Here is a 15,002-nt window from a genome sequence, read left to right on the forward strand (position 1 = left end):
AGCTTTTGTCAAAGGCCGATACTTACAAATAGAGTGCTCGGGGCACACTCAAACCTTAAAGAATGGAAAAATAGTTTGGTTGTTTAATAAAAATGTATAGTAACATGGGTAGTAATAAACCCACTTATTATTTTATGGGCATCTTCAGACAAATAATGTCAACGTAAGGGGTATCTTCAAGAAATTGGTTGAATTTTCAGGTGAAGAAATTCTGTCATCATTAGCACAAGAAAACGTGTTTCTAAAATTAATTTTTCATATAACGAACTCACCTTGATGGGATTGACATCATGTGTTTTTGACTACAAGTTGTAACTACTTCAGTTCACTCTGCTTTGTCACGGTGTTAAGATATTGGTCGATGGTGAGCCACCTTTTGCTCGGCATTTTGTTATCTGTGGCGTTTGCCCTTGCTTCGGCATCAGCGCATTTGTTACAGGCACATTTTCCGGGAAATTGTTTTAGCTACGATGGCTATCATCGTTGTTGAAACGTTGTTCCATTGTTTCAGTGATGAAGACTCCAGCCCGAACTTTTTTCATTCAATGCTTCAATACTAGAAGTCATTAGCTAACGCAGTCTAAAAGATTAGTCATGTGCTTTCCTGTCATTGTGCTGTTAAGAACCAAACAAAATATATGTTTTTAACTAACGTTCTGCATGAAAGCTCTGCGTTCTGCATCCGCGATGGCCATCAAACAGTGATTTATTCGTGCAAAGTCATAATTTACCTTTCGTACAACTGTTTTCCACCGAAAGTAACACCGAGTCGACATTTTGTCGACCGAACAACCGAAATGTAAAATTATTTTATCATGACGCGCAGGGATACCAACTGCGGTGACAAATAAATGAGATCATCCACAGGTTAAAGGCTTATACCACAGGCTTATACCAGTTTTTTTTCTATCTGGAGAGCTACATGAGGCGTAACGTAATGGTTTTGACATTACAGATTAATGCCAAACTGTTTACGCCTCGGCCAAAACATATACGTTTTGACAGCGCCGCCGCAGTTTTGTGTTTGTGTCAAAATTCAATGTGTCTTGAACTTTCAAATATAAACATTAATAATCTGTCAAAACACACTTGGAAGTTCAAGACACATTGAATTTTGGGTGCGAGAATTAAAATAGTTTCACGATGAATTTGTGTTTGTATTACAAGTAATAATTAAGTTAAAATTATTTTGCATGCTTGTGATACAAAAAAAGATGTCTAATTGTTTTCGCTCGAACGACAGGGCGAAAGACTTTTCCGTTGCCTTTTTTTTAAAATTTTTCCCGATGCGGGAAAACAACATGTTTCCCCCCCCCCCCCCTTCGTCTGGATCCTGTCTGGCATACAGCGGGGGCAGGAATGCGATGTATCATCGCATTTTATTCAGATAATATATATACATAAATAAAGCACATATTTACAAATAGTTATACATTTAGTCACATTCGCAAGTCGCGGATGTAGTCGTATAGACGGTTCCAGCTCCGCTACAAGGAGCTGTCAGTCGCTACTCCGCTCTTGCTTTGCACAGCCGGACAAGGAACGTACGGTAAACAAGTTAGCAAACAACGTCATTAACCCCACGGTTAACGAGGTGTTTGTCGGATAAGTTGTGCAGAAGGCCAACTTATCTTATTGCTGTAGCAGCCGCCGCAGCAGCGGCCGCAGCCTCAGCCTCCAGTCGCTGTTCTTCTCACCACGCCTGTTGAAGTTGCAGCGTTACGGCTCGGCAGGCTCGGGATTCCTGCCCCTCCGTGGTGGGGGTATGAGGAGGTTTGAAACGAACAAACTTTACAAAAAAGGGTTATGGAGTCTGCGGAACACAGCGTGATCTACGTCATGATTCGAGTGAAAGATGAACTGCTGGCGGATAACAAATGGCCCTGTGGAGCCTGGAAAGTTGGGAACATTTCCTCCAGCCCTGCTGTGCTGTAGTGCTGCTGGATTCAGGGCTCAGATTACTAGACAGAGGATAACCGCTGTTTAGCTACTTTTGCAACGTATCATTGATCAGTTCTGCTAGCTAACAGCAAGTAAGCTAAACCACGTGAGCAGTCTCCATAAGCATAGGCATATTACAATTTCTAAAATAAGCATAGCGACTATATCATAACATATTAAGGTACATGGGGAACATTTGCACACCTGACCCTCCGGCCTTTCCACAGGGTCCTCGTTTGAGGAAAGGGGAATCAGAAAGTTTCATCGTATCGTGATCAAAAATAAAACATTTTGGTAAATTCGAACTAAGTAAAAGTGTATGATTGGAATATTTTCATTGAATTGGGCTAATTACAAAGCTATTACTGTGGGGATCGAAATTCATACCTAAATAAACGAAACTCTATCGAATTACGTAAAGGTTTGGTGATGTTGGCTATACCACCTGCTGAGGATGTTATGTTTATTTATACTATTTCTATAGTGCTTTCTCTTCTCAATATCAATCATCTACAAATGTGTTCCATTTTCACAAACTATTTCCTTTTCATCTGCTAGAAATGTGTTCTTCTGAGAAGCTTTTTCTTGCGTGGTTATATGGTGTTCGCTACAGACGATAAGAAAATTACAACCGGGTTTTAAACGCCTTGAAGTTTATGGTGATTGGGAAACATTCTTCAAACACAGTGTAAAATTATTAATTGCTCTATTATTAGCGATTCCAAAGTGCCCTGTCTTAGCAATTGAAGACAATACGCAATCCTGGACAAACCTCGAAAAAGGATTGAAATGGGCAATACTTTGACCCAGAACGTTAACCGTAAAAGTATAATAGGTTTTTACCATTCGTTGGATTTGGATATTTGTGACTCCATGAAATTAGCCTAATGAATGTAACATTTTGATGAAGCAATATCTGTTCGATGTAACATATGTAATAAAGCAATATAAAGTTTTCAAATAAACATCGTCGGTGCGAAGACCTTGAGGTCTTGAAACAGTTGTCAGTTACTGTTAGTATGATTCATTGATGCTATCTTTTGAAAAACATACTTGTGAAATAATATGCTGAACTTGTTCAAGTCTAATTATTTTCTAAAGTATGAAATTTCAAACTCAAATTCAATTCTAAATTCAGTATAAAATTCATAATTATTTCTTTATAAATTTTCACGTTACTTGCAGCAATTGCCTTTCAAGCCAGTCAGTTGGTATTTAACATGCATAGCATGTAGAGTAGCACGTTATCCCTTTCGCCATCTTTAGTTTTTCCTTCGTCTTAAAAACCATCCGTCTTTTTATCATTAAACAATGGGTTTGGTATAAAAGAATTGCGAAGCACTAAAGATTTCATTAGAAAATTAACAGACGTTAGAAAAGAGAAACCGGTATCGACTCAGATTCACCATATTTCCCATCATATTGTGCGTATTTCCTGACTGACGCAGTTATCTTAAATTTGAATTCAAAATATTTTTACATCGTTTGAAAGACAAGTGCTAGTTTTTGATACCCTTAAAATTTGGTTGCTCATACGTTTGTAACTGGTGCCGCCGAAGTAACATTCTTTGTATGTTACTTCGTATTTTGCATACGATAATTTCAAATTTTATTCCTTTCAACTATTCCCTATGTGTAAATAGGCATACTTAGCTATTGAGACACGCTTATGATTATGTATATCTTAACAAATGTGGAATCGAAGGAAACCTATCTGATTGACGATGCAATACTATGTTCTGAAAGCTGTGCCCAGTAGTTTCCCATCTATTTCGTTTTACTCCATGAGTTACCTTTTCTCTTTAGGTTAATTAATCAACATCTCGATAATAATGAAGTAGGAGGTTTATCTAATAGGTAGCCTGGTATATACAGAAAGACACACACGAGTTTACTACAACGCAATGTGGAGCGGAAGTTAAGGCATCTTTTTATCGGATGTGCTAGGTGCTTCGCACTTCCAAAACCTAAACTAAACGAAACATGACGAAAATAAGAAGGAAGGAAGGAGGAATCAAAAAGATTAGAGTAATAAATTGGTTCTTTTACCAGTGTTGGATCCATATGCCAGCCACTGTATGATTCAAGGCGACTTCTTATACTTTGAAATATTTCCAATAAGATGTGAAAGGTTTACTAACGACATATAATGTAAACTATTACTTGCGACTCTAAAACGGTCAACAACAATCAACGGCAGTTCTTGAGTCGGCAGCTTTAGGCGTTTTTCCTACCTATTTTCAAATACGTCAAGGAAAATCCAATTCAAGTGAGGCTTAAGGTGTGTTCGTCCATTTTTTAAATTTTATATTGTCAACTAATAAACTCTTCAAGGGCTAATAGTAGGCAAATCCGTGCTCGTTTTCTATTTTTCCATTTTTCGGCTGATTTCATACACACACATATTGAAATTAATATTTCGCGATGTTGTCGATGTTTTTCTTTTTCATATTGTATGCATTTCTTTAACTCTTTCTAGAACTGTCTCATATAAGCAAATCTGTTTATGTTTTCCCAACTGCGAGCATTCATCAACGTGAGATATATTTGATCATATTCGGTATGCGCATGAGTGTGTTGTTTGTATTTGTTTTCGTTTCATTCTGCCAACATGAAATTAACAATATGTACAACTTCACTGCCACACTGCGAAAAACGTGGTGTAGGTGGGCAAGGAGGAACCTTCTGTTTTTGTGATTGGAGAATTAATAAGGATAAACGGAAGTTCGATTCGGCAAGCATTGCGCGTTTGCTTCACCCTTCTGTCCAATCAGACTTTACAAGAAAAACAAAAATAGTTTTTCGTGCTTCCGTTCTCATCCTACCCAAAGTTGTCCGATTAGTATGCTGGATGTAGGCTTAACCATGTTTTCACTGCTATGTCTGTTTTTGTTCGTAAATTTGTAAAATTCTTTGAACATAATGTAGTATAGCGGTCAACAAAGCATTCAGGGTGTCTTGTTTTTCTTTCTTGGAGAATCATTGCGCGAAGATTTGCCAGAAGATTATGTTATTTCGAATTTTTCAAATGGCGTGCTCCTCCTGCCCAAAGTGCCACATAGCTCCAACCCTTCATTAAAATATCCCCGCAATAGCCATGAAACAGAACTACGAGGAAACTGAATTAACTATATTAATGATTATGCGAAACAAAAAATAGACTGGACTACATTTAATAAGTAGAGATATGCTATAAGCAGAATATAATAAGAGTATCAATAAAGCATTCAAAATATGATATGCTTGCTGAATAGCGAAATTATCGCATGCTCACCACGGAATGCGCACTAAATGACCATTCTTAATTGAACGTCCTTGTACCGCTTTATGGTGAGCTTGTTCAGTTGAGGCCTGGCTTAGGAATGAGACTATGTTGTTACCAAATGTGTACAATTATAACGTGAACATGAGGTAACACAGTACAATTGGCCGCCAGAAAAATTGTAGGAGACAAAACAAGACAATAGGAAACAACAACAAAATAAGCAAAAAGAGAGAGTGGAAAGAAGAGTGAGTTTGGTAGCATTGCCCTTACACAAGCCTTCTTAAATTATGATCGTCCTTGAGCGATATACTTGCTTTTCTAATGAAGGGATAACCACACTATCAGCAAAATGGTACAAAAATTGGGCATCCTGCGACAGGACGCATCCACGAATGTGATGCTTTGATTTATGAAGAAACGCAATCCTGCTTTTGGAAAGACCTAGTGCAAGCAGAGACTATAATCTGGTCGCTGGGCAAATCATCAAATTATTTGCGTTTCTGCCTAAAACTAAACATCGCATTTGGCTATGCTACCACAGCACACCCAATTCATAGTATTCAATCGTTCTGCTCTCAGTTTGGCGGCCACATACATACATCTTGGCCGAAGTTCATTGACAATTTTCAAAACATGGCCCATCCTTAGATGATCCACTTATGCAATAAATCTATCTCTACCATTTGTTTTCGCTTCTCTCTTACTGTCACTTTGCCTTCAATTTACTTCAACTTGGTTGACGATGTACGATTCTGTTTGCGATATAACTGGCTTGAATCTTTGACGTAAACCACACTAAACCTCGAATTCAAACAGATCGGACACATCCGAACCTTCTTCATCTGAAAGCAGATAGGTTACGAATTCGTCCAGTAACATGCCGCGCTGTTGGAGTATTTGCGCAAAAAAATCCTATAAAAGAGAAAAGAGAAAGAAAAATAAATATGTTAGAGCGCATAGAGGAAGTATAATTTAGAAATCTAATGAGCCGTTCATAAACCATAACAAATACAGAATCATTTACAAAACGCGTACACAAAATAAAATTCCTGTTACCCTAGCCTAGGTTCGCTCGTAAATTCTTTGACTGAGCTGCAATGATTTATCGGTTTCTAACACACCGTCAAGATCAAACTCTGATGGTGCATCAACTGTAATCTAATGTTTCAGTTGGTTATACGGCTCACTTCGTTTTAGCAGAACAGGTATATATATATTCATATATCCTCCTACCTGGAGCTCCAAGTGATGGGTCCGGCGACGTCTTTGGCCACTGCTGCGATCGTGTTGGCGAGAAGGTGCCCCTACGTCAACCAGATTTCCATCCGGTAAAGCGTGGCGATAGAAACAGCGGTTTCCGAAAGGACATTTCGCCAAGCCCATGCGGAAGTGCTTACAGTCGGTCCCTTTGCAAGCCTTTTTGTAATCACCGATAAGCCGATCTTTTTCGTCACCCGCCTCAACCCATACGATGCTAGGGCACACGAAGTCCGAAGATGTACGACACGTTGGACAGGCGCTGCAAAAACAAAACGAACTACGTAAATCGACGATAATTGCAAAAACGAGTGGAAAGTATGCAAATGAAAATGTAAGCAAATGGCTCTAATTTTCTTGAGCGAAAAGTAATAAAAATGAGCATTGTAGTAAGCCAGCCAAGTATTAATAATAAACCATAAGTCAGACATCAAAATTTACCGTTTGATTTTGTTTTCGAAGTTTGATGCCTTGCGCCAGGTACGAATACACGCGAGACAAAAGATGTGGTTGCAGTTCGGAAGGATACCAAATCGCTGCTCGCGAACTGGTTTCTCAAAGATCACTTCGAGGCATATACCGCAAGTTTTGTCGCGCGAACGCTGCACCGCGAATGAATGTTCCATGTCAAGCTCGTGTTGCTTGATGCATTCGGCGTTATGCTTTCGTTGCTGCTCGTGATTAGAGGGATGCAGAGCGTACTTGCCACAAAGTTCACAAAGGTCCCCGTGTACCAGGCGACAATCCTTGAGTGTGCACACCCCGTGGCGCTCGTAGTAGTTGCATATCTCAGTATCCGCTGTCACGACAAGTTCAGACCCGTTGTGGTTGTCGTTTGATTTTACGATGCTGGCATATGATAAGCAGTTGATGGCGCTTGTGCTGGCACTGCAGTCCTTTGATTCGTTTACTGGCTCACTGACTGCTTGTTGTTGTTGTATCTGATGGTCATGGCTACATGCGGCAGCTGTCTGATCAAGCAGACGAGAGCGCGGAACGAAGACAGGCGCGTTGATCCACTTCGATGGATCAAACTGTGACTTTTGTTGTGCAGTGCTCTCTCCTGTAGTAGGTTGCGACTTGGTGCTTTGATTTGTTTCCTCTATTCTGGTTGCTTTGCGATTCCTAGTCGGTGATGACGATGAAAACGATTGCGTCTGTGATGGTTGTGGCTGATCGTGCTCCTGTTGAGCTACGTCTTTTGTTATGACCGTTGGCACGATATCTGTTGTGTTTCGTCGGTCTGTACTAGAGGTGATCCCATGGACCAAGCTACACTCGGTTCCGAAACGACAGAAGCCTAGCCGAAAGAATTGGCATGTGTTTCTTAGTGGTGCGGTCGGATGCGCAACCCATTCCGTATCAGGGTGCGGTGTGGGTGGACGCTCATCAGTGTGCGGCATTGTGATATTTGTTTCCATTACGATAAAGTTTGAGGGTTTGATTTGCTTGGCAGGATAGTTTGAATGAGTTGCAGTTGGGTGCCCAGTACGATGCGGTTTTCTTCACTACACACGGAGTGGGATTCTTATCATTCGGTTCCACCGATGAATGTGCGTATTTGATAAAAAAAGAGAAAAAAAGAGGGTTAAGCTTCAGTATTTAATATTCGAAGCTGCACGTTGTTTCGATGCACAATTTTGTTATCGTCACTGTCTCTTTGTTACTATTTCTGCTCTATCAGAGGGTTATGTCTTGATCAAATAATATTTAGGCAGAACGGCACCGGCAATCCGACAATGGCATCCCAACAAATAAAACCATGAAACATATCATCTCTAATCTACACAATTGCAATAGTTCTACACCATAGTGAGTAACAAGGTATATAACCAGAGCAAATAACCTTCAATCAGGAGCGGGGCCTTTCTGGAAGAACGTAGTCGAATCCATTTTCCGTGATTTCCTTTGACAGGATGTAGCGAAAATGAAAACACACGTTTTTACTGGTCTTATCAGCCGTGCGGTACAAACAGATGCAGTTTACTTCTTACAGGATGTGCGATGTGGTAATGGAATAAATACAGCAGTCTGTTTCTTAAGGAAACACGGAAAGGAATAATATATTCTGACTAAAGAAAACAATAATAATAAAGTAATGTATCTTTGCTTGTTCCAAATAGTCGATTCATGAAATGTCAAGCTATAGGGTACAGCAACATAACTTTAAGCTACGCCTCACTTCCTGAATCTCTTTTAAATGGCGGTTTCGTAGAACACAGATAGCGAACGAGCGTACATTGGCATTTTTTCATTAGTTTCTCTCTCTTCTTCGCTTCCTCTCTTTTGCTCATACTCGTTCTCGTTATTCGCAAAAGACCACTACTGTTAATACGGACCTGCGATCCCATTCGTTAAACGAATCGACGACGAACAATTGAAATAACACTGATTTTGGAAACAGTTTGTGTGTTTCTTATGAACAAATCTTAACACATGATTTCTGATCGTTTTACCTGCACACTTTGAGCCTGCAAAAGCGGCGCTGTCTATCAGCATAGAGGTTAACTGCGCTCCGAAGTGCTAAATTGACGCGAAGGAACGCAAAAGTGGTTTATACAACGTCTGTCAAAATTGAGTGCCTAATGGTGCCTAGAGTTTCTCGATTGAAAATGTGAGGACAGAACTCTTAAACTGGGGCCACACGAAGCGTAACGTAGTATTTTTGGCATCTCAGATAAATGCCACACTGTTTACGCTCCGGCCAACACATATACGTTTTGACAGAAGCGCAGCAGTTTGGCATTAATCTGAAATGCCAAAAACATTACGTTACGCTTCGTGTGGCCCCAGCTTTAGAACGCCGTGATTGCAAAATAAAACGGTTTACATCCTCTAGTTTGTTGGTCACGAAAGTAATTTTGCAGTTAAATATGTTTGCTCTCGCAGCAACGCCAAAGACAGCTGTTCAGCAGCATCGTCGCTTCTTTACTTAAGAAAGGAGTCAATCACAAAAAACATATTATGTATTATTAAGGATGCAACGTTACTCGAAACATAAACGCAGTTTTCATTAAATTTTAATTGAAATTTTAACATTTTTCTTTTATTTGAATACTGTCAAAACTTAAAATCAATTATAGGAAAGAAACTAGTTTTGATTTTTCAAATACGTGATAGGTTAGATGAGTTACGCGTTACGTTATTTTTTGGCATTACAGATTAATGCCAAACTGCTGCGCTTGTGTCAAAACGTTTACGGGTCGGCCGAGGCGTAAACCCGAGCGTAAATACTTTTGCATACGCTTTGCTTACAAACAGAAGATAATAAATGTTCTTATTTGCTGGTATAGCAACAAAATCGAAAAAAACAGAATTTTTTTTCAGAAATCAATTTATTTCTCTTCGATTTCTGTTTTCTCTGACCAAAACCACGAATATAAACACGCTTGACATTTCGGTTTTATATTTTTGCTGCCACACGAAGCGTAAAGGGCGGTTTACACGCTGCGATCTGCAATGCAATATCGCTCGAAGTGACATCTCCGGAGACGTCATAAATGTCACTGCCGCGGGTGGAAATCTGAAGACTCGACATGCAATTTGTGAACAAATTTCAAACAAGTGCCAGTTTGTCGGTTGGACATGTTGGAATCAGCCATGGAAGCAACACTGTGTTGGTTTGCCTTACCATTGTGCTTTTCGGTTAAAAAGCGAAAAAAGAACGTGCGAAGAGGTTACAGTGTCGAGGAAATTGCTTTTAAATGGCATCGTATGCCTCCGCCTTTTTATTCCGATCACTATATTTTTTATTTTTTAGTTGCCAAAGACATGGCAGACTTTCGTAAATTTTTATAAATTCAGTTACACACTTTCGCGAACGTTGACGAAGCGTCCAAAATATAAATAAGAGGCCAAAACAAAACATCAACAAGTCAACCGACAAACTGACCCTGTTTTGAAATTTGTTCACAAATTGCATGTCGAGTCTTCAGATTTCCACCCGCGGCAGTGACATTTATGACGTCTCCGGAAATGTCACTTCATGCGATATTGCATTGCAGATCGCAGCGTGTAAACCGCCCTTAAGCGATTTGGCATTACAAATTAATTTAACGCTAGTTTTTACGCACCGTGTGGCTCCAGCTATTCATTTGGGTGTATCTCACTTACATTCATTAATCATTCGCATTCAGCGCTTTGGGCTAATAAATATACTCTTCATCGAACTGCCGATATATGCTTTACTAGGAACCACTGCACGCACCGTCCGATGAAATGTGTACGACTACCGATTCACAGCTTGCTTATCAGCTCCTTTAATAGCTCGAGCAGCTCTACAATGTAAGGACGAGAAAATGGAGAATGTTCGTGACGCAGATCGTGAGCAAAACAGAACATCGATGATAGCTTCGGTATGCAATGCTTGCGGGTATGTTGTACGGGAGAGAGAACAATGGTTGGGCAGCGTAGGATGCAGTTGATCTGACCAGCCTTTACTAGTGTGTTTGGAAGGGGTAGGATGCCATGCTAGAGGAGAACGCTATGTAACGCTCACTATGAGGTCGATCGCAGAACAATTTAGAGGAATAGGCGGCGTGCGACATATGATAAGCCTTGGTTCTACGGCCAATTCAATTTTAGGGATCAAGCAACATTTATTTGAGCTGCATTGAATGCTATGCTTTTCTATTAACACATACGACTGTATGGAAACTACCTGCGAGTACGCGGCTATAACACTCCCAATGGATACTCTGTTTTTATACCATTAATAAATTATTTCAACGCAGCTGGCCTGGGTTCGAATGCCGGAACCGGTTGTCGCTCAAACAGCCATGGTTTCGATTCCCGAAACCGGTGTGTCAGAGAGGGGGGTTGGCGCAGGGCTAACAACTCCGCCCGTAAAAAAAACAAACTGTTACGAATAGCACCAGAGATATTAACAATGTCTCTGGTGCAGGCCAAGACCGCACAGCGGTTATAGCGCCAAAGAAGAAAGAAGAATATATTAATTAAAAATTGCAGACAAAACACTGTGCTGTAATTGCAGATTGAGCCTTCGTACGCTCCTTGATATTGCATGAACAATATGATCACGTGGAAACGAATTGTTTCATAGCGAACCAACGAACACTTGAATAGCAATTCCTTGACCCACGGCACGTACACGTACGTACTTCACGCAAGAGGCTTCTCTTCACAGTAGTCCACTGTAGCGGCGATTCATTCTTAATAAAAACACCAATGTTCTTAAGTTTCCGGTTTTCTAATTCGAGGGATAGTTTTTTGTGGATTTGTAAACCATTAAGCAAATAATTCTGCGTGAAGAAGATGAAATGCGAATTCATTAGACTAAGGGTCATCTGCCACATATTTATTATTTTGCCCAATGAGGTTTACCGCCACCAGAGCTATTTCAGGAAGCGAGCTGGAACTGGGATGTGCACAACGGTATCTGTACAGGTATATAAGACCGTTTTCTTGGTGCCCCAAGAGATTAGTTGTCGATGAAGCGGCGAGCTGCTACTCTGGAGAGTAGTTTGCGTATTTGCAGAGACCCTCAGCCAACGAGCATTACCCGGTCGTCGATCAACAATCCCATCTTATCGATTCAATCAAAAGCACCTGAAACGAAGTATAAGCGAAATACAAACGATCTATCCTGGAAACGAATTTAAAGGTAATGCGAGGTAAGACAATTAAATGTGAGGTACCTCGAAGAGATCGTAGTCAGCATAAACAATTGTTACGGTACAGGTGCTGTATGTAGGTGGTGCCGCTATTTTTAAAGTGGCTCTTTTATTCGGAAGAGGCCTAGAGGTCATCGTAAAGCCACTTCTGCCAATTAATCATAAAGCTAATAGACAATAAATGTTCGCTTATTTGTGTGTAGGGATGAACGTAGCTGTTTATGCACAATTGTTGGTAGTGCAGTGGTTACTAATCACCGGGGTGCGAACATCGGCAAAGTTGGATGCTAGGCAGACGACAACAGTATTCTACAATGCTGATCTGGCGACGACGACGGGTGAGGCCAATACCGAGCTTTCTTGGTCCTGGGATAAGGCAAACACCAGAGCGTTCCAGCAGCCGAGTGATGTAACCGTAACCCATTACCACATTGACGACAATCAGGAAAGGGTGGATAGCGCTGCGTACCAGTATTATTGCCAACCAGAGCTATGTATACGCCGTAATAGTGTTGGGGAAGAGCTTGTTCTAAAGCACGTGGCATGCGCATTTAATGGTTCGTTCAGTGCACAGTGTCCACCGGGGCGGATGATATTAACGATGGACTCTCAGCTGCGACAGTTCGTTGTAGATATACACAACCAGATGCGCGATGCGTTGGCCAGAGGTGCCGATGTAAATTTTTCGTTTGAACCTGCGTCTAGAATGCCGACAGTGGTACGTTTGAACGGTTCAAATAATGTAAGCAATGTTTTAAATGATTCTTAGTTAATTGTTATTTTATTCGTTTTCTAACCACAGACTTGGGATGATGAGTTAGCGAACTTAGCCGAGATCAATATACGTAGCTGTAAGTTGGAACACGATGAGTGCCGCAGTACGGCACGGTTTTTGCAGGCTGGACAAAACTTGGCAATCGGCTCCTTTTATATAGAGCAGAACATCTTTGATATAGTCAACAACCTTACTATGCTATGGTTTAGCGAGTACAAGGATGCAGTGCAGGAAATTCTAGACCATTACACCACCGAATACAAGTAAGCGCGCTTTACTGCTACTGTGTACGACGTCTATCTCGTTTTCTACCGGTTGATTTGATTAACTTTTCTTCCGATCTTTTACCATACAGTGCCACCATCGGCCACTTTACGCAGATGATTTCGGACCGGACTACTGCCGTTGGATGTGGTATTATGATCTACCCCAAAAGGACGGAAGACTTTGTGTTCAAGGTCATATTATACGCATGTAACTACGCGATAACAAATATCGTCGGACAATCCGTGTACCGCAAGGGAGAAACGGCAAGTCGTTGCGTAACCGGAAACAATGCCAAGTACCCTGGATTGTGCAGTGCAGAAGAGAACAAATTTATTAAAGCTATTTCCGCGTATGTTTGAAAAGCTATGGTGAAATTTTATTTCCCAACTATCACTATAGCGAGCAGTGCTGACACAAATGATGATAATATCCGTTTTTCTCACAAGCTCCTGGGTAGCGGTTGACGCTACAAATCGGTCGGTTGATAATGTTGATGTAAGAATAGTTGCAACAAAGGATGTATGTTGAGCATACGCTATGATGGCGATGCTCCCGATAGGACACCAAAGAGCATCCCATTTTGCATACGTTACAGTTGATCAGTTGAAGAAAATGGCCAATTTCATATTTTCGTAGGCTGAAAACAAACACACCACAAAATAACAAAAATATACAGGCATCAATTGTGGACACGTACGATGAGTTATGCGAATAGTGTTTAACATCTGTCGGTTTTGTATCCAGGTGCTCCGCGAACCATCGGTCGATCAGATGTAAAATTACATTACGATGCACGTTGATGGTAAGCTCCTTTTCCCTGTTTGTTGGAACGCACTTGGTCAATTTGCCCAATGTTTGGCCACAATACGGGTGGTTGGGTGTCGCACGACACTTGTCGTGCCCGAATTTGCAAGAATTCACATTGAGCCGGCAAAGATCGGCCATATCCTCGTCCCAGGTGACAAAATGCATTGGCCCGTAGAGTTCGTTGAAGCCGTTCACATGGCCAGACGCAAACTTATCGCGTAGATGATTTACATGTGCCGTTATTTGATGCCTATAGTGGCCTAGATCGGTGAGGTTAACGCCGCTATATTTGAGACAATCTCCATGCAACTGGTCGGTGTTCCCACAAGCAATGTGATGGGAGCAGAGCGAACAATAGCGATCGTCCTTGTAACAAAAGCCACTAGCAACAAAGATCACTAGCCAAGCAGTGCCACGAATTGACCGCCCAAACGCCATCTGTAATCCTTCCACGACTGAACAGCTATGAGTCAGGGTGAGCTATATATTGTATCATGAGCTATAGAGAGTCGTGACGCGTGAAGCATTAAAATGTTCCTATAAAGCTATGTATTGTATCATAGGCTATAGATAGTCGTGCCGTGTAAAACATTAAAAGTGCATGTAAAATGTTCAAGCTGCCTATCTCAACTCTCCGAAACGCACTGTGGGGAACTTGTATAGGAGCCCTTGACACATTTCGTTTTCGGAAGAATCGACGGTCTTTTTCAATTTTTTTGTTTTCTTTGCATGTGTTTTGATTGAATTCAACATTTTATGTGTAATACACGTGTTCAAGTATTATAAATATTCTGTTATTATTATTGATTCTCGTATTAAATGATGTTGATTTATCGTTGTTCAAAATCATAATTTAAAATCATACATGCTTTTGATACTGTAACTGATTTTTTTAGTGCTGAAAGAGCTCAATATATGAAAAAGGGGAATCAATTTACAAAATAAAAACTCGGCGGAAAAGATTTTCTACGCATTTTCTGTTCATCAACTTAGTTCATCGGCGGATCATCGGCGGTTCATCGGCGGTTCATCGGTGTTCATCAAGTAACTCAGTTTT

General features: G+C 40.7%; 3 protein-coding genes and 1 long non-coding RNA gene across 6 annotated transcripts in view; 1 reads left to right on the forward strand and 3 right to left on the reverse strand.

The window, feature by feature from the left end:
* Positions 1-843, reverse strand: part of LOC131213768 (uncharacterized) — a 1,432-nt gene extending 589 nt beyond the window's left edge. The window contains exons 1-2 of the long non-coding RNA XR_009156974.1: positions 732-843; positions 273-615 (exon numbers count right to left, since the gene is read on the reverse strand). This is a non-coding gene — a long non-coding RNA (uncharacterized LOC131213768). The remainder of the gene's footprint in view (positions 1-272; positions 616-731) is intronic.
* Positions 844-2,322: 1,479 nt separating this feature from the next.
* On the reverse strand, positions 2,323-8,935 carry LOC131213245 (probable E3 ubiquitin-protein ligase makorin-1). Of its 2 annotated transcripts, XM_058207251.1 has the most exons (4): positions 8,803-8,935; positions 6,905-7,990; positions 6,440-6,725; positions 2,323-6,118 (listed from the first exon to the last, which is right to left on the reverse strand). In XM_058207251.1, the coding sequence occupies exons 2-4, from the start codon at positions 7,882-7,884 to the stop codon at positions 6,002-6,004; spliced, it is 1,383 nt and encodes a 460-aa protein (XP_058063234.1). In that variant the 5' UTR covers positions 7,885-7,990; positions 8,803-8,935; the 3' UTR covers positions 2,323-6,001. The 2 variants fall into 2 exon arrangements, with proteins under 2 accessions (XP_058063234.1, XP_058063235.1); XM_058207252.1 differs by lacking the exon at positions 8,803-8,935 and having other exon boundaries at positions 6,905-8,129.
* Positions 8,936-11,958: 3,023 nt separating this feature from the next.
* On the forward strand, positions 11,959-13,611 carry LOC131213989 (antigen 5 like allergen Cul n 1-like). Of its 2 annotated transcripts, none has more exons than XM_058208276.1 (4): positions 11,959-12,096; positions 12,300-12,814; positions 12,899-13,134; positions 13,227-13,611. In XM_058208276.1, exons 1-4 carry the CDS (start codon positions 12,090-12,092, stop codon positions 13,495-13,497), a joined length of 1,029 nt encoding a protein of 342 aa, XP_058064259.1. In that variant the 5' UTR covers positions 11,959-12,089; the 3' UTR covers positions 13,498-13,611. The 2 variants fall into 2 exon arrangements, with proteins under 2 accessions (XP_058064259.1, XP_058064261.1); XM_058208278.1 differs by having other exon boundaries at positions 11,986-12,086.
* On the reverse strand, positions 13,428-14,389 carry LOC131213990 (venom allergen 5-like). Its single transcript, XM_058208279.1, has 2 exons — positions 13,836-14,389; positions 13,428-13,775 (listed from the first exon to the last, which is right to left on the reverse strand). The coding sequence occupies exons 1-2, from the start codon at positions 14,381-14,383 to the stop codon at positions 13,532-13,534; spliced, it is 792 nt and encodes a 263-aa protein (XP_058064262.1). The 5' UTR covers positions 14,384-14,389; the 3' UTR covers positions 13,428-13,531.
* Between the last annotated feature and the right edge of the window lie 613 nt (positions 14,390-15,002).

The sequence above is a fragment of the Anopheles bellator genome, chromosome X (assembly GCF_943735745.2).
Source record: "Anopheles bellator chromosome X, idAnoBellAS_SP24_06.2, whole genome shotgun sequence".
Classification (NCBI taxonomy): domain Eukaryota; kingdom Metazoa; phylum Arthropoda; class Insecta; order Diptera; family Culicidae; genus Anopheles; species Anopheles bellator.

What these genes read in the sequence shown, in the direction of transcription:
- LOC131213245 (XM_058207251.1), bottom strand. Translation starts at nt 7,884, where the DNA reads ATGGAAACAAATATCACAATGCCGCACACTGATGAGCGTCCACCCACA. An exon ending in TTCGAAAACAAAATCAAACG is followed by an intron (nt 6,726 to 6,904) that starts GTAAATTTTGAT and finishes TTGTTTTTGCAG; the next exon opens with CGCCTGTCCAACGTGTCGTA. An exon ending in CCCATCACTTGGAGCTCCAG is followed by an intron (nt 6,119 to 6,439) that starts GTAGGAGGATAT and finishes TCTCTTTTATAG; the next exon opens with GATTTTTTTGCGCAAATACT.
- LOC131213990 (XM_058208279.1), bottom strand. Translation starts at nt 14,383, where the DNA reads ATGGCGTTTGGGCGGTCAATTCGTGGCACTGCTTGGCTAGTGATCTTT. An exon ending in CACTATTCGCATAACTCATC is followed by an intron (nt 13,776 to 13,835) that starts GTACGTGTCCAC and finishes GTTTGTTTTCAG; the next exon opens with CCTACGAAAATATGAAATTG.
- LOC131213989 (XM_058208276.1), top strand. An exon ending in CGTCTAGAATGCCGACAGTG is followed by an intron (nt 12,815 to 12,898) that starts GTACGTTTGAAC and finishes TTCTAACCACAG; the next exon opens with ACTTGGGATGATGAGTTAGC. An exon ending in CATTACACCACCGAATACAA is followed by an intron (nt 13,135 to 13,226) that starts GTAAGCGCGCTT and finishes TTTACCATACAG; the next exon opens with TGCCACCATCGGCCACTTTA.